At 44.5% G+C, this 26203-nt stretch overlaps 1 protein-coding gene across 1 annotated transcript; it reads right to left on the reverse strand.

The window, feature by feature from the left end:
* Positions 1–3565: 3565 nt before the first annotated feature.
* F2R (coagulation factor II thrombin receptor) lies at positions 3566–25596 on the reverse strand. The gene is made up of 2 exons (XM_003808379.5): positions 24850–25596; positions 3566–8937 (listed from the first exon to the last, which is right to left on the reverse strand). The coding sequence occupies exons 1-2, from the start codon at positions 24935–24937 to the stop codon at positions 7748–7750; spliced, it is 1278 nt and encodes a 425-aa protein (XP_003808427.1). The 5' UTR covers positions 24938–25596; the 3' UTR covers positions 3566–7747.
* Between the last annotated feature and the right edge of the window lie 607 nt (positions 25597–26203).

The raw sequence follows: 26203 nt of genomic DNA on the forward strand, positions 1-26203 counted from the left end.
CGGCTGGCCGGGCGGGGGGCTGAGCCCCCCACCTCCCTCCCGGACGGGGCAGCTGGCCGGGCGGGGGGCTGACTCCCACCTCCCTCCCGGATGGGGTGGCTGCTGGGCGGAGACGCTCCTCACTTCCCAGACGGGGTGGCAGCCAGGCGGAGGGGCTCCTCACTTCTCAGATGGGGCGGTTGCCAGGCGGAGGGTCTCCTCACTTCTCAGACGGGGCGGCCGGGCAGAGACGCTCCTCACCTCCCAGACGGGGTTGCGGCCGGGCAGAGGCGCTCCCCACATCTCAGATGATGGGCTGCCGGGCAGAGACGCTCACTTCCTAGATGGGATGGCGGCCGGGACGAGGCGCTCCTCACTTCCCAGGTGGGATGGCGGCCGGGCAGAGACGCTCCTCACTTTCCAGACTGGGCAGCCAGGCAGAGGGGCTCCTCACATCCCAGACGATGGGTGGCCAGGCAGAGACGCTCCTCACTTCCCAGACGGGGTGGCGGCCGGGCAGAGGCTGCAATCTCTGCACTTTGGGGGGCCAAGGCAGGTGGCTGGGAGGTGGAGGCCGTAGCGAGCCGAGATCACGCCACTGCACTCCAGCCTGGGCACCATTGAGCACTGAGTGAATGAGACTCCGTCTGCAATCCCGGCACCTCGGGAGGCCGAGGCTGGCGGATCACTCGTGGCTAGGAGCTGGAGACCAGTCCGGCCAACACAGCGAAACCCCGTCCCCACCAAAAAAACACGAAAACCAGTCAGGCGTGGCGGCGCGCGCCTGCAATCGCAGGCACTCGGCAGGCTGAGGCAGGAGAGGCTGCAGCGAGCCGAGATGGCAGCAGTACAGTCCACCTTTGGCCCGGCATGAGAGGGAGACCGTGGAAAGGAGAGGGAGACGGGAGAGGGAGAGGGAGAGGGAGAGGGAGACAGGAGAGGGAGAGGGAGATGGGAGAGGGAGAGGGAGACGGGAGAGGGAGAGGGAGACGGGAGACGGAGCTCTTTTTTCTTTTTTTTGAGACAGAGTCTCGTTCTGTTGCCCAGGCTGGAGTGCAGTGGTGCCATCTCGGCTCACTGCAGCGTCTGCCTCCCGGGTTCCAGCAATTCTCCTGCCTCAGCCACCCGGGTAGTTGGATTACAGGCACGTGCCACCATGTCTGGCTAATTTTTGTATTTTTAGTAGAGACAGGGTTTCACCATGTTGGCCAGGCTGGTCTCGAACTGCTGACCTCAGGTGATCCGCCCGCCTTGGCCTCCCAAAGAGCTAGGATTACAGGCGTGAGCCACCAGGCCTGGCCAACTGATTTAGTTTCTAAAACTTGTTACAAGGCAGAGCTGATAAAATTCTAAATCTGAGGTCTTCACATTTTGTGCTTCCTAACTAAACATTAAGTATTAGGATTAAATCCCAAAGCCAGTTAGCTCCTGGAGGATAGGAATATATTATTTGTCTTGTTTTTTTTTAAAATATGTGTCAGCTAGTTTCAAGAGCAACTAGATATCCCAGGATAGGAAACAAAACAACAAAAATAGATATCAAATGATTATGGTTTTGCTCACGAATGCATTTCAGTATTGGACAGCCCACCCTTCGTGGTGTTTTCACTTCCTTGGATGGGTCGCATAGCAGCACACCAAAATGACCTGCAGATGTAGTCATTAAGATAGGCAAAACAGCCAGACTGGCCCTGCCACCATGCAGGCTACTATAGATGCAGCTTTCTTTTCTTTTTTTTTTTTTTTGAGATGGAGTTTCGCTCTTGTCATCCAGGCTGAATGGCACAATCTCGGCTCACTGCAACCTCTGCCTCCTGGGTTCAAGCAATTCTTCTGCCTCAGCCTCCTGAGTAGCTGGGATTACAGGTGTGTGCCGCCACACCTGGCTAATTTTTGTATTTTTAGTAGAGACAGGGTTTCACATGTTGGCCAGGCTGGTCTCAAACTCCCGACCTCAGGTGATCCACCCGCCTCGGCCTCACTAAAGTGCTGGGATTACAGCGGTGAGCCACCGTGCCCTGGCCAGATGCAGCTTTCAAAGCTCATCTCCTTACTGCTTATGAGTCATTTCCTGAAGTGATAAACACACAGCCTGCTGGGTTGAAACCATACATGCTGTGTTATCTGAATTCTGAGCTGCTACTGAATTTGACCTCTGGTTTTCCGTGTGTTTCCATAAGACTAGCATGCAATTAACAGTCCCCATGACAACAAACTTGGCGCTTGAGTTTCACTTTACAGGAATGCCACCATGGGTAGAGTCTGCTGCTGTTCTGAATTGTCTCTTGGTCTTCTGGTCTGAAACTTTGCTCAGCAAGCACCTCTCTATTTCCTTTACACAGCAGCTGGCTGAAAATCAGACCTCACACAGAGCTTCCTGTTCTGTGGACCACACCATACCTGATGACGTGAATCAGTATCTTTTCTTTTTGTGACAGGGTCTCACTCTGTCACCCAGGCTGAAGTGTAGTGGCGCCATCTTGGCTCATTGCAACCTCCGCCTCCCAGGCTCAAGCCATCCTCCCACCTTAGCCTCCCAAGTAGCTGGAACTACAGGCATGAGCCATCACGCTTGGCTAATTTTTGTATTTTTCGTAGAGACGGGGTTTTGCCATTTTGCCTAGGCTGGTCTCGAACTCCTGGGCTCAAACCATTCATCCGCCTTAGCCTTCCAAAGTGCTGGGATAATAGGCGTGAGCCACTGAGCCTGGACGTTGAATCAGTTTCTTGCTCCAAGACTTGGAACCCCTCAGCTCTGAAACAGCCAGAAACCCAGAGTGGTGCCTGCAGCTATAAGCCAACTCTTTACCCGTTTGCTTTTATGCTTTTATAATAATTACCAGTTTCTCTGTTTTCTTCAAGTCAATAAAGTTGGGAAATCTTGGATAAGGGCAGTGGTTTTCAAACTTCTTTTGCTCAGAACACCTTAATACACTTAAAATTATTGAGGACCAGCAAAGAGGCTTTGTTTATGTGGGTTGCATCCATTGGTGTGCTGGAGTCAACTCGTACCTGCTCACAAGAATTCAATATTCAGGAAATTTGTCAAGCCAACTGTTAAACAGTTGGGAGCTTGAAACTGGAAAAGAAGGGAGTATTCACACCATCAAAATTGGCAAATGCTAGTTTGCCAGATCAGGCTTTTTTTTCTTTTTGTGGAGATCCTGCTTAGCAGCACATCACTGACTTTTTTTCTTTTTCATTTTTTGAGACAGCCTTGCTCTGCTGTGTTGTCCAGGCTGGAGTGCAGTGATGCCATCTTGACTCACTGTAACCCTTGCCTCCCAGGCTCAAGTGATTCTCGTGCCTCAGCCTCCCAAGTAGCTGGGATTACAGATGTGCACCACCACACCCGGCTAAGTTTTTTATTTTTAGTAGAGATGGGGTTTACCTATGTTGCCCAGGCTGGTCTCGAACTCCTGGCCTCGTGATCCGCCTGGCTTGGCCTCCCAAAGTGTTGGTATTACAGGTGTGAGCTACTGCACCCTGCTGCCAATGATTTTATCTACTGATATTTTCCATATTAGACATTAAAATGGAGAACTTTTGAAAATATCTATTTCAGCTAAAAATGACAATAAGCCCATTACATGTTAAAATAAATACTATATTTTTCAAAATTTTTTCCCAAAACAATAATTTAAGGAGGAGAGTTGCATTGTTTTACATTTTTGCAATCTCTTTAATGACTGGTGTAATAGGAGACAGTCAGATTTTCGTCTCTGCTTCTGCATTCAATCTGTTGCACTTTCACATGTTGTGTAGCTTCTGGAAAACTCATCTGTCCACTTATGAGAGAATCAGACCAAAAAAGGCAAATAATATCTTGGTATTTGAAGAGAGTTTGACCTCGCAGATCTCCTGAGAGTCTCAGGAACTCTGAGAATAATTGCATTGGATAATTTCTCCTCTCTTCTCACATTGCAGCTCACTTAACCACACCTCCTTCACAAAACACAATTAGGTTTATCCTGTGGTCAATTACTCTTCACACACATTTGGTCTAGTAGTTTCGAAAGGCATAGCCACATAACAGGCTAATTATGCCAGGAAATTACCATTGGTGAACTGTTTTTCCCCTTAATTTTCACGACAGCACCTGGCTGAAGATAAGCTACTAATGGATGGTCCAGGCCCCAGAAACTTAAATAGCTTGGTCATCAATGCTGCTTAACCTTTTCCACTTGCTTCTGTAGCTCAACTTCCTCAAAGACATGCCAACGGCAAACAGTTTTTAAAATTTCTTAAATTCAGAAGTATAACCTAAAATTTTCCAAGTGTATATTCAATAGCCAAGCATTCCATTTCCTTAAAAATGCTATTTTTAGCTTGGTGGAAAAAACTTTTTTTTTTTTTTTTTTTGGATACATGGTCTCACTCTGTTGCCCAGGCTGTACTGCAGTGGTGCAATCATGGCTCGCTGCAGCCTCAACCTCTTGGGCTCAGATGATCCTCCCACCTCAGCCTCCTGAGTAGCTGGGACCACAGGCATGCCATCGTGCCAGGTTAATTATTTATTTATTTTTTAATTGAGATGGGGTCTCACTATGTTGCTCAGGCTGGTCTCAACCTCCTGGTCTGAAATGATCCTCTGGCATCAGTCTCCCAAAGTGTTGGCATTATAGGCATGAGCCACCATGCCTGGACAAAAAAAATTTTTGTATTAGCAAAACTTAAGGTTTTTTGAACTCAATCTATTCCTTGAAACACACATGAAAAGTCCAGGCCTTAGAAACTTAAAAAGCTTGTGTGTTAACTTATAAAAATTCTGTATGTTAACAAAATCCTTGTTTAGTTGAAATAATTTTTTCATTGACTATGACTCTAGAAATAATTTATCAAAAATTTTTTTATTTTCAACCTAGAGAAGTACTAGTCATTTTGCTTTAAATTTCCCCTCCTCCCTTCTGCCTGAGGGAGTGCTAGACAGCAAAGGACTGTCATTCAGCCAGAGAAGACAGCACAGCCCTTTTACGGATTTCCTTTCTGCTCTGACATTTAATTTCTCTCTCACTAGGGAAGAACTGCAGACACTACCCATGATGTCTATAACTCAGAAATTTGAATATATTCTCAATAAGCTTAAATTTTCTTAAGAAGGGATTAAGAGAGAGAGAGAGAGAGAGAGCTAATCACTCAATGTCTTTGGCAGAAATGGTGCTGTTTGTTTTATTTTTTCCTTGCATTTGTTCTTCCAGATCCCTTCTCCACGGCAAAGGAAGCTGATCTTTATGGACTACTTCACTGTGGGTATTGGGTTAAGATTAGGATCAAGGGGAGGCCTCCCAAGAGATCAGAGGGTGAGGGAGAGGCATCAGTGTGTTCCCTCCTCTACCTGGGCCTTGGCAGTAATGGCTTCCCCTGATTGCTAGTCTCTGGGGGTGCTTCACCAGTCCCTGTTGGTTCCCTTAACCCTGTCTACACCTTTGTAAATCACCTCTTCATTAAATGCTCTTCAGTTAAGCCCTTAAAGTGTGCCAGGACCAGAAAGATATAATACTAATTTGTTCCAAAGAGATACCAAGCAAATGTTCACATTTATTAATACAGGTTACGTTTTTAAGAGTGAACATAAAAACAGTGACATACTATTTTGTAAGTACATTAATGATAGCATATTTTAATATATACAGACTAATAAACAATGACAGTAAATCTCCACTGATTTAGATAAAATGAATATAGTCACTAAATTAATAAAACCAGTGCTAGCTTCTACTTACAATACAGTTATATTACTTTTACGTAAGTTATTCTATGGTATTTGGAAATAGTTTGCTCTTTTTTTTTATTTTTTATTTATTTTTATTTTTTGAGATGGAGTCTTGCTCTGTCGCACAGTGGCACGATCTCGGCTCACTACAAGGTCCGCCTCCTGGGTTCACGCCATTCTCCTGCCTCAGCCTCCCGAGTAGCTGGGACTACAGGTGCCCGCCACCACGCCCGGCTAATTTTTTTTGCATTTTTAGTAGAGACGGGTTTCACCGTGTTAGCCAGGATGGTCTCGATCTCCTGACCTCGTGATCCACCCGCCTCGGCCTCCCAAAGTGCTGGGATTACAGGCGTGAGCCACCGCGCCTGACCTGCTCTTTTAAATAAACATTTGCCTTCTATTTTGTTTAAAATGCTACCATTTTTTCATAAGAAAAAAGAGATACGTTTCAACCTAATTTCCAAATTACTTTGTGAATTCCATGAAGATTTTCTATACTTGATACTTAGGAGGTTAAAAAATGCTTTTAAAATCTCATTAAGTCTTAAGTAAATGGAAATTATAGAATAATTTTCCTAGATGTCAATGTCAATTCTATTTTCTTCTGTTATTTCTAAGCAGACTGACATGATTGATTCTTAAAAGAAAACCTGATTTGAGCAATCTAGTGAGCAAAACATTTGTAAATAGTGCCCAATTAAATCAGACTTACTTTAAAAAATATATGTCCTGAACTGCATTGTTTTCATTAAGTTATAACCACAAGAAATAGTAACCCAAATGTTCAAAGTTCTTTAGCTGACAGGCCTTGTTTGTGTGAAACATATTTATTACACATACATCACACTCTATGCATGATCTACTTTGCTCTTGAGGGCAGGTCTCTGTCTTATTCCACTCTGTACTCCCAGCACCTATTGGAGTGGCCACAGCGCATAATGGGTGCTTCCATATCAGAACTGACGTTTCAGAACAACTACTAGATGTGTTTACACCCAGTGGATGGGCATCCAGAAGTCCATGCCTTCTTTCATTGTTTTTAAGATGGGTAAAGAAGTCTTTCATGGTCATTACCTCCTAGGATATCACATTCTGCTTTGCCAGTTTCTCATAAACATGATCAGTTCACAGCCAATCCCAGGAGGATGGAGCAAATGTGGTGGCCCCAGTCTCACTGCTTTCTGTGAGGCTCAGCAGGAAGGTTTCTGGCCAATCTGTGTGTGACATGGCCCTGGCATGTGTCTGCTGCCTGGAGTCCTCCATCGGGGGCGGACACATGCAGCTCTCAGGAATAGGCTACTCTGAAAGCCAGCCTACATTCACTAGAGGACTTATGCTCAGTTTTGGCTTATGTGTACAGTGTGTAAAATGTAAAAAATACTACCCATATCAAAACAGAGGCTTTTCATCCGTTTCCATAATTTTAGGAATTCAAACTTGGATGTGTTTAAAATTGAAAACACTAGAACTTCTACGCACAGATAGTACTAAGTCTTACCTCTTAATAACTTAAACCTTGCTGTCAACCAATTTCAAAATACACTTATTTGCAAAAGTGGTACAAGCCCAAACTATGGAGTCTCTCACTGTTGATGAACACCATCAAATGTTCAGGGCTAAACTCTACCAACCTAGACTTTGCATATTAAATCAGGGAATCAGAGATTATTTTTATAATTGCTGGGGTGCGGGGGAAAGAGTGTTTTAAAGTGCCTATTCTATACTGCACTGCAAATAATGTATGTGTGTGCATACATCTACATATATACACATATAAGTATGTATATGTCACCTAGCTATATCCAGAAGTGACATTCATTTATTACTGTAGCATTGGCAATATTCCCTTGGAATAACACCGTCATCTCGTCCTGTTATCTTTCTGGTAATTGACAAAAATACATGCTTGACAGCTCCCATAAAAAGCAGGTATGCAAGTCGTACATCTATTGTTTTAGGAGGTGAAGTCAATAAAGTTTGGGTGGGGACTAATAGAATCCTCAGGTTATTCACTTTTATAAACTTTTCTTTTTAACCTCCCAGCAGTCCCTTTTCCTAAGTTAACAGCTTTTTGTATATGCTGTTATTCAGGTTACTAGAGCAGGTATCCATTTTACTTGCCATCAACTGCCCACTGCTGTTATAACTGCTGGGATCGGAACTTTCTTTGCAGCATAAGATACTGTAGACGTACCTCTGGCACTCAGAGGAAGCGTAATAGTAAATTAGGGGGTCGATGCAGCAGCTTATGCTGCTGACACAGACACAGAGGAGGTAGGCAAAGTAGGCAGCCTCTGTGGTGGAAGTGTGAGAAAGGAATGAGTAATGCGCAATCAGGAGGACGTTTGTGGGTCCGAAGCAAATGATGAAGATGCAGAAAACAGCAGCTGACAGGAACAAAGCCCGGGACTTCTTGCTGCGGTTGGCAACTGCGGAAGAGCTAAGACATCGAATGATAGACACATAACAGACCGTGGAAATGATCAGCGGCACAAAAAAGAAGACAGCAGAGAAGGCTGAGAAGTAGTAGGCATAGTAGCCTTCGAGCAGGGTTTCATTGAGCACATCATGACAGGTAGTGATGTTGAGCCCGGGCACCTGGATGGTTTGCTCCTTGAGGAGCAGAGGCACTACCCCTGCGATGGCCAAAGCCCAGATGGCCAGACAAGTGAAGGAAGCCCTTCCCAGAGTACGCCAGGAGAGGGACTGCATGGGATACACCACAGCCAGAAACCGGTCAATGCTTATGACTGTCATGAGCAAGATAGAGGCGTACATGTTACAGTAAAACGCTGCAGTGACGAAGCGACACAATTCAGACCCAAACTGCCAATCACTGCCGGAAAAGTAATAGCTGATCTTAAAGGGGAGCACAGACACAAACAGCACATCTGCCGTGGCCAGGTGCAGCATGTACACCACCGCCGGCTTCTTGACCTTCATTTTCAGGATGAACACAACGATGGCCATGATGTTTAGTGGGAGGCTGACTACAAACACTCCGGTGTACACAGATGGGACAAAGACTGTCAGCCAGGAGCTGGTCAAATATCCGGAGGCATCTTCTGAGATGAATGCAGGAAGTGGTTTTTGAAGAGGACTGCTTTTATTGACGGAGACTAATCTGTATTCAGTTAACCCACTTTCATTTTTCTCCTCATCCTCCCAAAATGGTTCATATTTATCATTGGGGTTCCTGAGAAGAAATGACCGGGGATCTAAGGTGGCATTTGTTGCTTTTGATTCTGAAAAATAAAATTTTAAAAATTTTAAATGTAAAAAGTGAACGCATCAACAAGGCAAAAGCGACAAGCAGAGAGCATATTTTACTTTTGTTTATGTTTTCTTACTAGGAGAGTGGGTGGTAAAGAGCAGATAATGCACAAATAGACTTTATTAGAGAATAAGCCAACTCAAAATACTGTGAAACATTTGTCTTGATATAAGCAATACTTCCTAAACTCTGCCCCTCAAAGGGACAAAGGTGAATGATAAGTTTTCGGAGATCTACCCTGAAGACATTAGGAAAGGCTGAGTACTTGACATAAAGGGATCAATCAGTGATTTCCACGCTAGCCACTGTCTATATAAACAAATCACTCCCAGCTTCCATGACTTCTCTTTCCTCCGCATACCTTCATGTGCACACTTTCTCCATTTAGTCTGCAGTCATCCCATGAAACCTGTCCCTTTTCAATGGAAAAATCCACATAGAAAGTTGAGGGGATTTAGGCTGGGCACAGTGGGTCACGTCTGTAATCCCAGCACTTTGGGAGGCCGAGGTGGGTGGATCACGAGGTCAGGAGCTCAAGACTAGCCTGGCCAAGATGGTGAAACCCCATCTCTACTAAAAACACAAAAATTAGCCAGATGCGGTGGCATGCACCTGTAATCCCAGCTACTTGGGAGGCTGAGGCAGAAGAATCACTTGAACCTGGGCAGCAGAGGTTGCTGTGAGCCAAGATCACACCACTGCACTCCAACCTGGGCGACAGAGTCAGACTCCGTCTCAAAAAATAAAAATAAATAGAAATTAAAAAAAAAAAAAAGAAAGTAGAGGGGATTTCTTTTTCTTTCTTTTTTTTTCTGAGACACAGTCTCACTCTGTTGCCCAGGCTGGAGCACAGTGGCGCGATCTCGGCTCACCGCAACCTCCGCCTCCGGGGTTCAAGGAATTCTCCTGCCTCAGCCTCGTGAGTAGCTGGGATTACAGGCACATGCCACCAGAGGGGATTTCTTAAAGGTTTTGGAGTTAGAGGCAAATTAATAATGGGATTCAGGACTCCCAATTCTACGGCCAATGTCCATGACAGTAGTTTTCTTCTACAGTCTTTAGTTTGCTTACACAGGAGAATGTAGAAATCTCTCACTATATCTGGGTCCAAACCACAATCCCTGGGGTTATCTCCTAACATAGTCACAAGGTACCCATCATCTCAGTCATTCTTCTACTTCTTTCCTGAGCAGGTCAGCAGAGCAGCCGATGTTCTTGGCCACTCATGCCAGACCAACCAAGGTTTTTGGAGTATCAACCAAAAATAGGTGAACACATGGAGGTTCCTGGAAGGTAGTGCCCAAGAGAGGGCATGGAAACTCTGCTCCTTCCCACAATCACTGCCCTGTGCATCTCTACCATGTGGCTGTTCATCTGTATCCTCTGTAATTTTCTTTATAACGAATGGATAAAGGTAAGTAAAGTGGTTCCCTGAGTTCTGTGAATCATGCTAGCAAATTAATCGAATCTGAGCAGGGGGCCTTAGGAACTCCCAATGTATAGTGTGGTCAGAAGTCTGGAGGCCCAGACTTATGACTGCCATTTGAAGTGGAAGGCAGCATTGTGAAACTGAGCCCTTAATCTGCGGAATCTGACTCTATCTCCAGGTAGATAGATAGTGTCAGAACTGAGTTATATTAGAGGTAGATAGTGTCAGAATTGAATTATATTCAAGGATATCCAGCTGGTGTCCACTGGAGAATCTGCAGGAGAATTGGTTGCTTGGTATGTGGAGAAACAAGCTCCAGACATACGGTGTCAGAAGGATTGAGTGAAGTGCTGGGTAAGAGAAAACAGTTTGGGGAAAATAGTTTGGTTTTTCCTATATAACAGCAGTGCCTATATAACATAAAAGGTGACTAAAACCCAGATAGAAAATCCGTAGTCTTTTTGGCCTACAGAACCAGAGGACAGAGTTCAGGGCAATCACAGTCACTGGAAAGTTAGGAGAGAATCCTGGAAAGGAAAAAGTCAGAGAGGGGGAGCCCTAAATTTCAGTATAACTTCTGTCCTAGGGTTTGGCTGACCCTTGAACTATGCATTTGTAGGAAAGATGAGAAGCACCTCTGCTAAAGATAAAAGAACTGAAGTGATATTTAAGCTTCTGCTCAAGAGAGAAAGAGTCTGCTACTTGAGTAAAACCAAATTAATTGGCTGCTAAAGCAAAAACACCAACACTCTTTGAAGGAATATAACAAAATCCAGAGTCTTTTTTCCTGTAATTTATACGAGAAAATGGTTTATTGGACTTACAGTTCCACATGGCTGGGGAGGCCTCATAATCATAGCAGAAGGTAAGGAGGAGCAAGTCACATCTTACTTGGATGGCAGCGGGCAAAGAGAGAGCTTGTGCAGGGAAACTCCTGTTTTTAAAACCATCTGATCTTGAGAGACCCATTTTACTATCATGACAACAACACAGGAAAGACCCGTCTCCATGATTCAATCATCTCCTACTGGGTCCCTCCTACAACACATGGGAATTATGGGAGCTACAAGATGAGATTTGGGTGGGGACATAGAGCCAAATCATTATCACCAGATCCAACCAATATACACAAAAGTGATAAACTCTGGATGTCTTGTCCCCCTTCTCTCACACTATATACAACAACCAACTTAAATGGATTAATGGTTTACACATAAGACCTGAAACTGTAAAACTACTAGCAGAAAACATAGAGGAAAAGCTTCATGACATTGTTCTGGGCAGTAATTTTTTATAATGACCATAAAAGCACAGGCAATAAAAGGAGAAGTAGACAACTGGGACTGTATCAAACTAAAAAGCTTCTGCACAGCAAAGGAAACAATCAACAGTGAAGAGAAAATTTATGAAATGAAAGCAAATATTTGCAAACCATATGTCTGATAAAGGGTTAATACCCAAAATATATAAGGAACTCCTATAACTCAACAGCAAGATAACAAATCACCTGATTTAAAAATGGACAAAGGATCTGAATAGACATTTTTCAAAAGAAGACATACAAATGGCCAACAAGTATATGAAAAAATGCTCAACATCACTAATCAGGGAAATGAACATTAAAACCACAATAAGTTATCACTTCATACCTGTTAGAATGGATATTATCAAAAAGATGACAGATAACAAGTGTTGGTGAGGATACGGGGAAAGGAAGCCCATCTATACTGATGGTGGGAATTTAAATTGGCATAGCCATTACGAAAAACAGTATGAAGTTTCCTCTAAAACTAAAAATAGAACTATTATATAATACAGCAATTCCACTGCTGGGCATACATCCAAAGGAAATAAAATTAGGACGTTGGCTGGGCACGGTGGCTCACGCCTGTAATCCCAGCACTTTGGGAGGCCAAGGCGGGTGGATCACCTGAGGTCAGGAGTTTGAGACCAGCCTGGCCAACATGGCAAAACCCTGTCTCTACTAAAATTACAAAAATTAGCCAGGCTTGGTAGCGCATACCTATAATCCCAGCTCCTCGGGAGGCTGAGGCAGGAGAATTGCTTGAACGCAGGAGGTGGAGGTTGCAGTGAGCTGAGATTGCACCATTGCACTCCAGCCTGGCCGGCAGAGCGAGACCCCATCTCAAAAAAAAAAAAAAAAAAAAAAAAAAGACCAGGATGTCAATAGCTGCAATCTCATGTTCATTGCAGAATTATTTATAATAGCCTAGTTATGGAATCAAACTAGGTATCCACTGATGAATGAATGAATGAATAAAAAATATGACGTATATACACAGTGGAATACTATTCAGCCTTAAAAAAGAAGGAAATTCTGTCATTTGCAACAACATGGATGAGCCGAGAGGGCATAATGTTAAGTGAAATATGGCAGGCACCGAAAGACAAATATAGCATGATTTCACTTATATGTGGAATCGAAAACAGTTGAACTCATGGAAGCAGAGAAGAGAATGGTGGTTAGTAGAGGCTGGGGTTGGATGGGTGGGTAGGGTAGACTGGGGAGACATTGGTCAAAGGGTACAAAATTTCTGTTAAAAGGAGTAAGTTAGAAAAATCTCTTGTATAATACGGTGACTATAGTTAATAACAATGTGTTGTATACTTGACAATTGCTAAGAGAGTAGACTTTAAGTGGTCTCACCACAAAAAAATGATAAGTATTTGAGGTAATACATGTTATAAGTTTGATTTAGCCATCTCACAAGTTATGCATATTTCAAAACATTATGTTATACACTATAAATATATATAATTTTTTGTCAAATAAAAGAAAAAGGGGGCTGCCAGGTGTGGTGGCTCACACCTGTAATCTCAACACTTTGGGAAGCCCAGGTGGGAGAACAGGTTGAGCCTGGGAGATCGAGGCTACAGTGAGCTATCATCACACCATTGTACTCCAGCCTGGGCAACAGAGTGAGACTCTGTCTCTAAAAAAAAAAAAAAAAAAGTGACCCAGTCTTAAGTAAAAAGACAATGAGCGGAAACCAACCTCAAGTTGACCCAGATATTGGAATTAGCAGATAAGGATTTTGAAGAATGTATTACAACCATGTGCAAAAAAAAAAAAAAAAAAAAGAAAGAAAAATATTTTATAGAAATGAACTGAAAATAGGAAATATCAGCAAAGAACTACCAAGTGGAAATTCTAGAAATAGAAAATAAAATACAATATGTTGGCATCTATTTCCAAAATGAAGAGCAAAGCTAGAGTAGTACCAACTCAGAGACAGCAGAGCAGAGCCTGGTAGTGTAGGGTTGAGGTCAAGCTACCTAAGCAAAGTTGGGAGAGGGTCTCCAGACAATGAAGGGGTGGCCTGGCAGGAGATCTGTCACAGGAATGAATGTCTCCAGTGATGAATGTGAATACACACTTGTGTCTACATTGATCCTTAAGGGTAAGAACTGTTCCTGTTAATCTCTGAACCTCCAGTACCCTGTGCCCTGCATGTGGTAGGCACATATTTGTATTCTAATATTGACTCTGTTCAGGGATCACTTAACTTCTCTGAATTAAGCTCCGAATCATTAAAATGGAATTCTAATTCCTGTCTGGCCTACAAATCTGGCAACTGGAGCATCCCGTGTGAAACAGGACATACATTCACTTTGGAAACCATAACGATTAAGTAGTTAAAGAAATTACTATTATCCTTCCTCTCCCACTTCCATGTAGTGTGCTTTTATACCCAATTGTTTGCTCACTTAATTAAGTTAAAAGGAAATCTAGGTTCATCTTCCCTCCTACTTAGCAATGTTTATAGTTTTTTAGTACAATGAGGGAATGAACAAGTTGTATATTATATAGCTCTAGGGTTCAGAGCTATAAATCAAATTTTGAATTCACAATCTTTTCTGGAAGTATCACTCTCTTACCTTTGCAATGCATGTAACTTACTCTGTGTTCACCTTGCCCCAGTCACACAGAAGCCTGACCTTGGTACCAACAGACCCTGTGGATGTGAGGCTGTTCTCAAGATCACAATGAGTGTGTGGGTGCTGAAAGAAAAGAATGAATGGCTTCTGGCACTTAAAATTTTTTTTTTTATTTTTAATTTTTTTTGTTTGTGGTTCTGGCACTTTAATATCACAAAAACATGCATATGCAAAAATGCTGATCTAGAGGAACCATTTTTTTTTTGAGATGGAGTCTTGCTCTGTCACCCAAGCTGGAGAGCAGTGGCGCGATTTTGGCTCACTGCAACCTCTGCCTCCCCGGTTCAAGCGATCCTCCTGCCTCAGCCTCCCAAGTAGCTGGGATTACAAGCACGCATCGCCATGCCCAGCTAATTTTTTTTTTTTTTTTTTGAGACAGAGTCTCGCTCTTTCGCCCAGGCCGGACTGCAGTGGCGCTATCTCTATCTCGGCTCACTGCTAACTCCACCTCCCGGGTTCACGCCATTCTCCTGCCTCAGCCTCCCTAGTAGCTGGGACTACAGGTGCCTGCCACCGCGCCCGGCTAATTTTTTGTATTTTTAGAAGAAACGGGGTTTCACCGTGTTAGCCAGGATGGTCTCTATCTCCTGACCTCGTGATCCACCCACCTCGGCCTCCCAAAGTGCTAGGATTACAGGTGTGAGCCACCGCGCCCGGCCGCCCAGCTAATTTTTGTATTTTTAGTAGAGATGGGGTTTCACCATGCTTGCCAGCTAGTCTCATGCTCCTGGCCTCAAATGATCCACCCACCTCAGCCTCCCAAAGTGCTGGGATTACAGGCAGAAGCCACTGCACCTGGCCAAGGAACCTTAAAATAATGCAATTCTCCTCTGCAGTTTTGGAAGCCTGGCCAGATTATGGGCTTTTGTGATGCACAGAGGGGAAAAAGTGGACATGAACATGCATACTTACATACATGAATCAAGATGACACCTGAGAGACTGACACAATGTGAAAACTAATAAATACAACTAAGCTCTTCAGATACTATCACTTAGTCTGAAAATAAAACTGTCACTAGACTTTACTCTGTATTTAGTACTTAGGCAGTAAGTACTTGTTTTAAAAAACATCTTCTCTGGGTAGGCCTCAGGCAGACGGTACTTCCAACAGGAACATTATACTTGCGGAAACATGAAATTTTTATAGGCTAGAGCTCAGGAAGAATGTATAATCCCTTGGTTAAATATCACTGCCTAAGGTGTTACCTTTTCTTGATACTATGGGTTTGATATTCTGGTTTTTGTGAAATTAAAGAATGTCGGGAAAAAAAAGAAAAGAAAAAAATGTAGTATATACCAGCATCAAAGAAAGGACAAAACTAATGCAAGGTGACTAGACAATTCCAACTAGCTCAAGACCCTTAGGCTGAAATTTGAGTTTAAGTATCTCGCTTTTCCTCCAGTCCTAGCACAACTCAGGTCAAGGAGAAAGTGCATGTGAAGGTACCCAAATCTCTTATCATTCATCTCTGTTTTTTTTTTTTGGTTAAGCTATGGTTTCACAAAAAAGGCAGCAGAGGTCCTGAATTCAGTTCTCATACGATTTGCTAAGTTTCACTTAATTTAGGCTTTTCTAAATTGCTCTAGAGTAGTTTTGTTATCGAATACAGCAAATTATTAAATAGTTTAAATACGGACTCTTTAACTGTGGCGATTTTTAAAAATTAGTGAGTTAGGCAACACGTTTTCTGACCGTGATGAGATCTGTCCTGGAAGTAGAGGGGTGACTAGAGGATCTCTGAATGTCGCATTTGATCCTGGGATTTATACCACACCAGCATTCCATGACACACATGGTTTTGACTCACAGTTCTGCCCTTCGGGGCTCATGCTTTTTCAGAGTTAACAAAGCAGAAGTCCCAGGACTTTGCTCACATTCCCACACAGAGCACAAGAGTTGAAATAACACTACAGGCTAAAGAGAAATGAAGAGGAGGACAGGAAAATAACAGAAACACACTAACTCTGTCAAGTGGAAAACAGCAGCATTACTGGAATGTTTTACTCCCTCAGATTCAAACAAACACCATTTTCCAATGAAAAGAACTGGGGCTTCTTAAAGAAATGACTAGTTCCAGATCTGGGGTAGGAAATACACAAGATGAACATTGAACATCTTCAAAGAATATCAGGGTTAGGTCAAAAAGACGCTGGAGTCAATCTCAAAGGGCTCCCACTGACCAAAGATGTGACATGTTGATCACCAATTTGACCATCAAAAGAATAATGATGGAAATGAATTGAAACATTTCATACATGTTAAGATCCATGAGTTGAAGACGCAGTCAGCCAAATCCAGTATGTAGAAAAGACAGATGGCTTAGTTTCTTTGACAAATAAGAACTAAGACAGATGGCTTAGTTTCTTTGACAAATAAATAGCAATAAAAAAGGGGTGGGGGGGGGCAGTTACAGATTAAAATGTAATGGTGGACCTTGTTTGAACCTGATTCAAACAAACCAACTGTTAAAAGAGACAATTTTATGAGACAATAAGGTAAATATGAACATTGACTGATTATCAGATGATATTAAGGAATTGTTAGGCCGGGCACGGTGGCTCACGCCTGTAATGCCAGCACTTTGGGAAGCCGAGGCAGGAGGACTGATTGAACCCAGGAGTTCCAGACCAGCCTGGGCAATGCAGCAAAATCCTATGTCTATTAAAATAAATACAAAAATTAGCTGGTCGTGGTGGTGTGTGCCTGTAGTCCCAGCTACTTTGGAGTCTGAGGCAGGAGGATTGCTTGAGCCCAGGAGGTTGAGGCTGTGGATGAGCCATGATTGTGCTACTGAACTCCAGCCTTAGCAACAGAGTAAGAATGTGTCTCAAAACAAACAAACAAAAAAAACAGAAGGAACTGTTCATTTTTAAGGTATTATAATTGTATTGTGGTTATGTGGAAAAAAGAGTTCTATTCTCTAAGGATGCTTACTGATGTTTTTATGAATGACATAATATGATATCTCGGATTTGCTTTAAAATTATACAGTTGGGAGAGGAGGAAAGTTGAGGGTTTAGATAAAACAAGATTGGTGATATGTAAATAACGTTGAAGCTGGATGATGGGTATGGGGAGTAACTATACTGTTCATTTTTGGGTATGTTTGAAAAATCCCATAATAAAAGTTAAAAAAACAAACAAATACTTTATGCATGTTTATTTGCCACTAGAAGTTAAGGGCAAGGGTTTTTGCTTTTTTTCTTTTGTCCTAGTTCTGAAGGGGAAAATGTTCTTGCATGCTTGTGTGAAGATTGTCTTATATTTAGATAATTTATTTGGTATCAACTCTTCAAAAGCTTTTCTGGAATATGGAAGCATTGGTGTATGAAAAAACCTTACCATCTTTTTGAGCACCTACTATGTGCCAGATACTTCACTTGCCTTAGTTCATATAATTCTAACATTTCTATGACATGAGCATTATAACTACCATTTTATAAATGACAACATGGAGGCACAGAGAGGCTAAGTAACTAATCCAAAGTCACACAGCTATGAAGTAGAGGAGCCAGGGTTTGAACCTAGGTCTGCCCAGCTCCAAAGGTCATACCTTTTGACCACACCACGCTATTCTCTCCTTAAAAACTTGTGATTCATGACCTACTTCTAAAAGAGTACCATCTTTTTCTCTTAGCATTTCACCAAACAAATGAATCTGCCCATCCTTTTAGCTACAGTAGGCAGTATGTGGACATGTGAATGGCTAGCTTAACGTGATGATGCCCAAAGCTTGGGAATTCTGGAGTCCTACTGACTTTGGCTGCACACCAACCACACATGCCAACAACTTGGTCCTTACACACAGGAGAGAGATAGCAGGGAGATATTCAAGGACAAAACAGAAAAATACATCTTTAAAACACTGTTCTAGATGCAGCAGATGCAAGAGCAGTAAGTGAACAAAAATCTCTGCTACAGAAAAAGCAGAATTAAAGACAAAATTCTTTTTTTTTTTTTTTTTTTTTGATACAGAGTCTCACTCTGTCTCCCAGGCTGGAGTGCAGTGGCACGATCTTGGCTTGCTGCAACCTCTGCCTCGGGTTCAAGAGATTCTCCTGCCTCAGCCTCCTGAGTAGCTGGGATGACAGTTGTGCACCACCATGCCCGGCTAATTTTTGTATTTTTAGTAGAGACAGGGTTTCACCATGTTGGCCAAGCTGGTCTCCAACTCCTGACCTTAAGTGATCTGCGCCTCAGCCTCCCAAAGTGCTGGGATTACAGGCATGAGCCACCGTGCCCAACCTAAAGGTAGAATTCTTGACTGACTGGGAGTCAGAAGAAGCTGCCAATATCAGAGGCCTCCTCTCCTCCCATTCCATGTCCTGGAGCAGGTACTCCTCTGGAAGCATAGGAAAGCAAGCCTAAGAGGAAGCTGGGAGAAGGGAAGTTGCAGGAAAGTAAACGCAGGTGTACCCAACGCCACAGCAGGCATGAAGACTACATAAGGAAAGTGTGTGGGCTCTTGCTTGGAGCAGCCTGGAGGCCAGAGCCTGACGTGGGCTGAGGATGCTAGCAGGCCTTGCCCGGGAACTACTCAGATTCCCCGGCTTTCCCCGTTTCTCTAGGTCTGTTCTCCACGAAAAGTTACAGGTCCTGAGCTCTCTGTCTTGGGAATGCTGATCTCTACTCTCCAACAAGACATCTAGCTAAAATGAAAACTAATTCACAGTCAAGGATGTTAATGATCACCAATTCCTCCCCAGGGCTGGGGATGGGGACAGCTTTGTATTGTACAAAATACTGTGAGTTGTACTATAAAAACTGTCCCCATGCCCAACCCTGCCCAAGTCCTTCTGCAGTCTGTATATCTGAACTCAAATAAATTAGGTTCTAGACATGATAAGAACAATAATAAACAACAGTTCCAGGAAAACAGAACTCTTCCTGAAAAGCTAATAAGGCCTTTGATTTGGCTACCATAGGAATATTCATGTAGCTGCTGCAATATGTTTTAAATTATGTTATAGATTTAGCAATGGCTATGAAATCAATTCACAAGATTGCAATAAGCATTAAAAATAGAATATAGTGTGGAAAATATCAAAATGCATACAATGCAGTAAAGGTGAGCACTGTTTGGTAAAACTTTTGTTTCATGTTTACATATGTACTATGATTGTCCACACATATTTATTGAAAACACACATCCATCCCTACCATATCACAATGTGAAGTGTTGTTTCTACAGTTCTTACTGTTGGTTACCAAAGAGGAAAATACTGTACTGGTAAACACTATTCTACAATACCATAATACCTGATTTTTAACTCATCATAGACTTGAAATATAAATAGATTACATAATGTCTTTTCCTCAAGTTATATAAATGTGTTTTCAAGGGCAAATTGCAGATTACTCCTGTTGTTTCAAAAGGCCACTTACTTTTGAAAGCAAATAATGTATATAGGACCGTCAGGGCCCTTTAAGTGGCTTCCTCCAAGTACCACGACAAGGTCAGTGTGGGAGACGGTATCTGGGGAAGTGAAAGCTCATGCCCAGAAAAAAATTCTCAGTATATAGACAGAGCTATTTATGATGACAGTTTTAGGCACAAGCAAGAGAAAGAAAAAGGCAGAATGAAAGAAATCGCAAAAAAGGAAACAAACAGAAAATTATGAATGGTAAAACTATGGAGTCCTCAACACTAGTATCATAGTCAAAAATAAACCAAGGCCCTGAGTCCTAATAACTCTTCTAACAAGGATGTTTTTGTGAGTATCCGCAATGGAAGGGGAGCCTAGGTACTCATGAAAACTAGTTAAAGACTGGGCATGGTGGCTCACGCCTAGAATTCCAGCACTTTGGGAGGCCAAGGTAGGTGGATCGCTTGATCCCAGGAGTTCGAGACCAGCCTGGGCAGTGTGATAAAACCTTGTCTCTACTAAAAATACAAAAATTAGCCAGGCGTGGTGGCAGGTGCCTGTAGCCCAGCTACTCTGGAGGCTGAGTTAGGAGGACAGCTTGAGCCTGGGAGGCAGAGGTTGCAGTAAGCCAAATTTGTGCCTCTGCACTCCAGCCTGAGTAAGACACCTAGACCCTGTCTCAAAAAAACAGCAACAACAACTTTAACCCACCTAAAGTTAAGTTCCCCAGACGCTAAGACCACATATTATATGATTCTATTGATATGAAATATCAAAAATAGGTAAATCCATAGAGAAAAAAGGCAAACTGGTGGTTCCTGGGGGTAGGGGAAGGGAGAATGGGATCTGACTGCTTATTGGTTTCCTTTCGGGGAAATGACAGGATTTTGGAAGTAGGTAGGGGTTTACAGTATACATTGTACACTGTAAATGTACTAAATACCAATGAATTGTATACTTTAAAATGGTTAATTTTATGTTATGTGAATTCTACCTCAATTTTATTATTTTATTTTTTAAATTTAAATGATTAATTTAAATTTAAAATTTTCATTTATTAAATATTTTGAAGACAGCGTCTCTCCCACTCTGTTGCCCAGGCTGGAGTGTAGTCACGTGACCATGGCTCACTGCCACCTTGAACTCCTGGGTCAGGCCATCCTCCCAGTCTCCCAAGTGCTGGGACTACAGGTGCACACCACAGTGCCTGGCTAATTTTTAATTATTTTTTTTAATAGAGATGGGGTCTTACTATGTTGCCTAGGCTGGTCTCAAGCAATCATCTGGCCTAGGGTTCCCAAAGTGCTGGGATTACAGGTGTGAGCCACTGCACCCAGACCCTGAGAACCTGCTATGCTGGTATGTTCTATAAAAATAAAGGCAAAGCCACTAAAAATTATTAGATATAGATAGATAGTAGGGCAGAAAATTACTTGCTGACTCATAAGAAATCTGACTTTCAGGCTTTATAGAGCTTTCTGGTCTGCTTAGGGTAGAACTACTGCTCAGTTTTCTGTCTTTCTGTTTAGGTTTACTAGCAATATCTCTTGTAACATCTGATTAATTCGTGTATTCATGAGCAGGGATCTTTTCAGAGCCTGCCTTATCATCTGTTAGCGAAAGTAAATGAGAGAGCACCACAGTCTGTGCATAAATGCTTACTAAATACCTCCCTGTGCTGGGCCTGAGCTACCAAGGCGATAGGGCACAGACTTTGCTTCTCTATTTTGATGAATTATCAAAAATAGGTAAATCCATACTGTACTAGGGAGCACAGTGGGGTTACTTCTCTACTGTAAGAGGTGCTGGGAGTCTAGATGGCTTCCTTTCTATAGGGGGTGTTAGAGAAAGCCTGCACTTCGGAGAGACAGGCCTGTGGTCAACTCCCAATTCCACCTCTTTTTTTTTTTTTGAGAGAGAGTCTCACTCTGTTGCTCAGACTGGAGTGCAGTGGCACAATCTCAGTTCCCTGCAACCTCTGCCTTCCAGGTTCAGGCAATTCTGGTGCCTCAGCCTCCCAAGTAGCTGTGACTACAGGTGTGCACCACCATACCCAGCTAATTTTTTATTTTTAGTAGAGACAGGGTTTCACCATGTTGGTCAGGCTGGTCTCAGACTCCTGGCCTCAAGTGATCCCCCTGCTTTGGCCTCCCAAAGTGCTGGGATTACAGGCATGAGCCACCGCACCCAGTCCCAATTCCACCTCTTTCTCAACTTGTGACTTAACCATTCTGGGTCTCTGTTTTATAACCAGTAAAATGAGGATGACATCTACTCAAAGGGCTGTTGTGAGAAATAAATAAGATAGTATTGTAACGTCCCTAAGAAGGATGTCAGCTGTAGTCAGTGCTCCATAGAGGGTAGCTGTTTTTAATTAAACATGAACGTGGCGGGTATGGGATATGGGGAGGGCATTCTGGCCAGAGGGAGTGGCATGCGGACAGAAGCCAGAGAAAGCATAGCTCCTTGAAGGGAGGATCTAGAGGATGGGGCTGGGTGAACTGGAGGGTGAGTAATAGGAGATGGCTGGAGAGGGGCTGGGGACCCTCCTGCAAGGGGAGGAGCACTTCATTCCATGCCAGAGAATTGGGCTTGACTCTGTGAGTAGGAGGGTAGCAAGTGGAATTGCCCACCAAGTTCTCTCTGTCATAGTCACCACCAGCTATTCTTGAACACTTCAACCCTCTAGAGCCCCATAAAATTTATAAACATCACCTTTTACTCTTGGATGTTGGCCCTTTTAATGATCACATATCATCTCACTTAAATTGTCTAGACGAATGTAAACTGGTTGATGAATTTACACATTTCTCAACAACTATCTGCTGAGTGAACATTTGTTTTAGTCACCATGGGGATAAATAAAACTTTATAATCTTAGTTGGGAGAATGAGACACACACACAAAGTGACAAGGCAGGAAATGCCAAAATGAGTGGGAACAAAAAGTCGGGAAGTGCTGGAGGAAGGCTCAGCTTGGTGGTCAGGGCCAGCCCTGGGAGGGCTTCACAGCCCCTCTTGGCACACAGAGCTGGTAATCCTGGACAATAAACTCTATCACAGCGGTGGCGGTTCAAGGATGGGAGGCACTGTTGGATGCCTCAGAGTCCCAGCACCACTACCTTATGACAGACAATGCTTAGAATTGCCAGTGCATGGTGGTAATAGAAAGTAAACCTATCTTGGGTTGATTTTATTAGTGATTTTAAATTTTCTAAAGACAAAGCCCCACTTATTCCTAATTGCTTGCACCCAGGGTGGGTGGACTGCCCCTTCCCCACCCCACCCGCCACCATTTGCTTAGCCGCTGTCTCTGGGTCTTAGTTTCAGAATCAGCAAAAGGGGATAAATACCCACCTTAACAAGGTGTTTTGACAAGGTGAAATGAGACAATCTAAGTGAAAATTCCTTCTGGCCCAGGGCTTGACATGGAATATGGCACTTAGCAAGCGCTCCTTTTCCTCTATCATACTCCTTTCTTCTTTCCCTCCCAAAGTGGTTCCAGAATCCAGTGTTGATAAACTAGCCAAGTTCATCTACCTGCCTTTCTGTCTACACCAGCACTGTCCATATTAACATGCACCACTCCTGCCAAGAGGATGTAAGAAGCTTGGCAGAAACCAGTACTCTTTGACTTCACTCCCTAATGAGGCTACACACCTTGCTGGGAGGCCACTGTGAGAAAGGGTGGCTACAATGGATGCAGCATTTCTATAAGCTCTGTTCTCCACCCCATGATCCAAATCTCAAACAAAACACTGGGTTCTCAAGAGCGTGTCCTCAAACTACACTGTGCAAATTACATAATGGTATGTGAAATCATATCTCATCGCAAACAATTTTTCAGGAGTTCTCGGTGTTCTCTCAAACACTTTCGGCAACAATGCTCACTTATCTGCAGGCAGGCTAGTTACTGCTAAACACTGGGCCCCAGTCTGGAGCTCTTAGTTTTCCCAAAAGCATCTCAAAACTCACCCTGAACAAAGACAGAGAGGCGAGAACATGCTATGTCTTTGTCACCTCTTAATCTTGATGTGTCTACACTTTTTTTTGAGTGTGGGAGCAATACAGAGTGCACATTCTTTTAGCGATAACAAGAAAACCCGCTAGAACTTCTTTCAGCGTAAAAAAAATGGCTCAAAGCTTATAAAATACTATTGTTATTAGGAAATTCAAAAACACTTTTCTCACTTTCCAATTAGCGCCTTTACAGGCTAAAAACAACTCATCTGTCCTGCTCTTGGGGAAAGGGATATAGAAAATATTTGACCAAATAAATTAATCAAATTTATTTATTTGGTCAAGTAGCCAGATACTTAAAAATAGACTACTAGTGGGGAAAATATTCTAGGGGAGCAACCTTCTTGCAGTGGATCAGAAATCTCGTTAAGAAATACTGGGATCCCACAGTGTTCGAGGGAGCCCGGTCCTGGGGAGGGATCTCTCTCTTCAACTCACTTAGAAGGAATGGGTTCTAGGTAACAACAAAATCCTCCCCATGCCCCCTCCCCCGCCTCCACGCGGAGCCTCTGCTATTGTCACCATACATCTCGCACCCTGCGCACCTCCTGGACACAAGGCCGGGCCGGGGGCTGCTGGTACTGATTATCTGCTAAACATGCCAAGGGACTGCCTGGGCTTTTCTCTACACCACTTTTCTCGCCTGTAAAATGTGCAAGAAAAAAACTTCCAACAAAGCAAAACTTCAGCGGCAGCGGTTCGCCACTTTATATTTTAAAGATCGGAACGTTTATTGGTGGAGCAACGTGAGAGCTTTTCTTTTTGGGGGTGGTCCTGGGAGAAACAGGCTACACAATGACAAGTGCAACGCAGGATTGCAGGCTCCCCCAGGGTGCTTCCGCTCTATCCTCCTCCATATCCAACACCCCGTGGCAGGCGGGCTGCACCCTCCAAGATCGAGTCCAAAGGGGCATCGGCTGGGCCCGCGAAGGGGGTGGCACGCCCCACCTAAACGTGACTGGAAAAAACTCTAGATCTCAGCCCAAATGCCAGTTTGGCTTTCGGAGGAAACTGAGGCAGGGGTGAGGAGAAGGCGCAACAGTGACCCCCGCAGTCTCCCCTCGGCGTCCCTCCGCCCGCGCACCCCATTCCCGTGCAGCTCTCACCTGGCCTGCGGGCCCGGGTGCGGGCAGACAACAGCGGGCCGCACAGACTGAAGCAGGCGGCCACCAGCAGCAGCCGCCGCGGCCCCATTGTCCCGGGCTCTGCGCGGCGCTGCTCCGGGAGGCTGCCCCGCCTCCGGCTGCTCCGCTTCACCCTCTCTCCTGACTTCTGCGGGTCGGGGAGCCGGTCTTCGCGGCAGGCAGAGCCCAGGGTGCCCACGGGTAAGATCAGGGTCCAAGCGACCCTCGGCGAACGCTGTGTCTGGGGCGGTTAGCGGGGCGGGGCGGGACTGGGGCGCGCGGTCGCGCGGGCGCGAGCGAGGAAGGGCGCCCTCCGGCGTGCAGTGAGAGTCTCTGCGCTGGAGCCGCTCGGCGCCCCCTCCCCGCGGTCCCTCAGCCGCCGCTCGCAAGCCCCTCTGGCTCTGTGCGCCCCGCCCTGCCCTACTCGGGGGCCCTGGCCGCCGGCCACTGCCGGGCCTAGAAGTCCAAATGAGTAGTTTTTTCCTCTGGGCACCGTTGATTCGCGAAGCTGTCAGTGACTCACACTGGCGGGGTCCTTGGAATGGGGCCGCACGGCTCGCCGGCTGCTTCCCGCGGCTGCTTCCCGCGGCCGTCTCGACCCTCCTGGGATGTGGAGACGTCGACAGTGGACGCCCCGGCCAGGATGCGTCCACGCCCTTCAGCCCCGCAGCCCTGGCGTGGCCTCCCGTCCTCCCTCCCTCCGTGTGGGACACCGGCAAAGTTCAGTTTTCGCTAAAAGTCTAAAAGGGACTTCTGCTTTTGTAACGTGGGGATCACGGATTTAAAAGTTTATGATGTAGTGACAGGGTTGCCCCTAAATGAGAAAGGGCCCTTGAGTCTGGACAGAATTCTTGAACTTTTATACGTCTCTCTTTATTTCGCGAAGTTAGGCGTTTCATACGCCGGGCACTCGTTTTCCCCACACGCAGACTGCGGGTGGAATAGGAAGAGCGGCTTCTCCCGCTTCCTCCCCGCGCGGCCTCGCGGAGCTCTTCCCTTTTCCGCGCCGCCCGCCGGGGTCACCTGCGCATCTGGGAGGAGGGCGCGCGTCTGCCGGTGAGGCCGGCGTTCTAGGGCCGCGGGCGCCCAGGAGAGAAATGGCCTGGTAACTTTCCAAGTGTCCTTCACACGTTCTTGAACGATATTACAGTTTGTTTTGTTTTTGAGGCAGGGTCTTGCCCTGTCGCCCAGGCTGGAGTGCAGTGGCGCCAACACGGCTCACTGCAGCCTCGATCTCCCGGGCTCAGGCCACCCTTTCGCCCCAGCCTCCGGATTACCGGGGACCACAGAAAGGCGCGCGCCACCACGTCCAGCTAATTTCACTGCTGGCCTCAAG

Source organism: Pan paniscus, chromosome 4, assembly GCF_029289425.2.
Source record: "Pan paniscus chromosome 4, NHGRI_mPanPan1-v2.0_pri, whole genome shotgun sequence".
In the NCBI taxonomy this organism is placed as follows: Eukaryota; Metazoa; Chordata; class Mammalia; order Primates; family Hominidae; genus Pan; species Pan paniscus.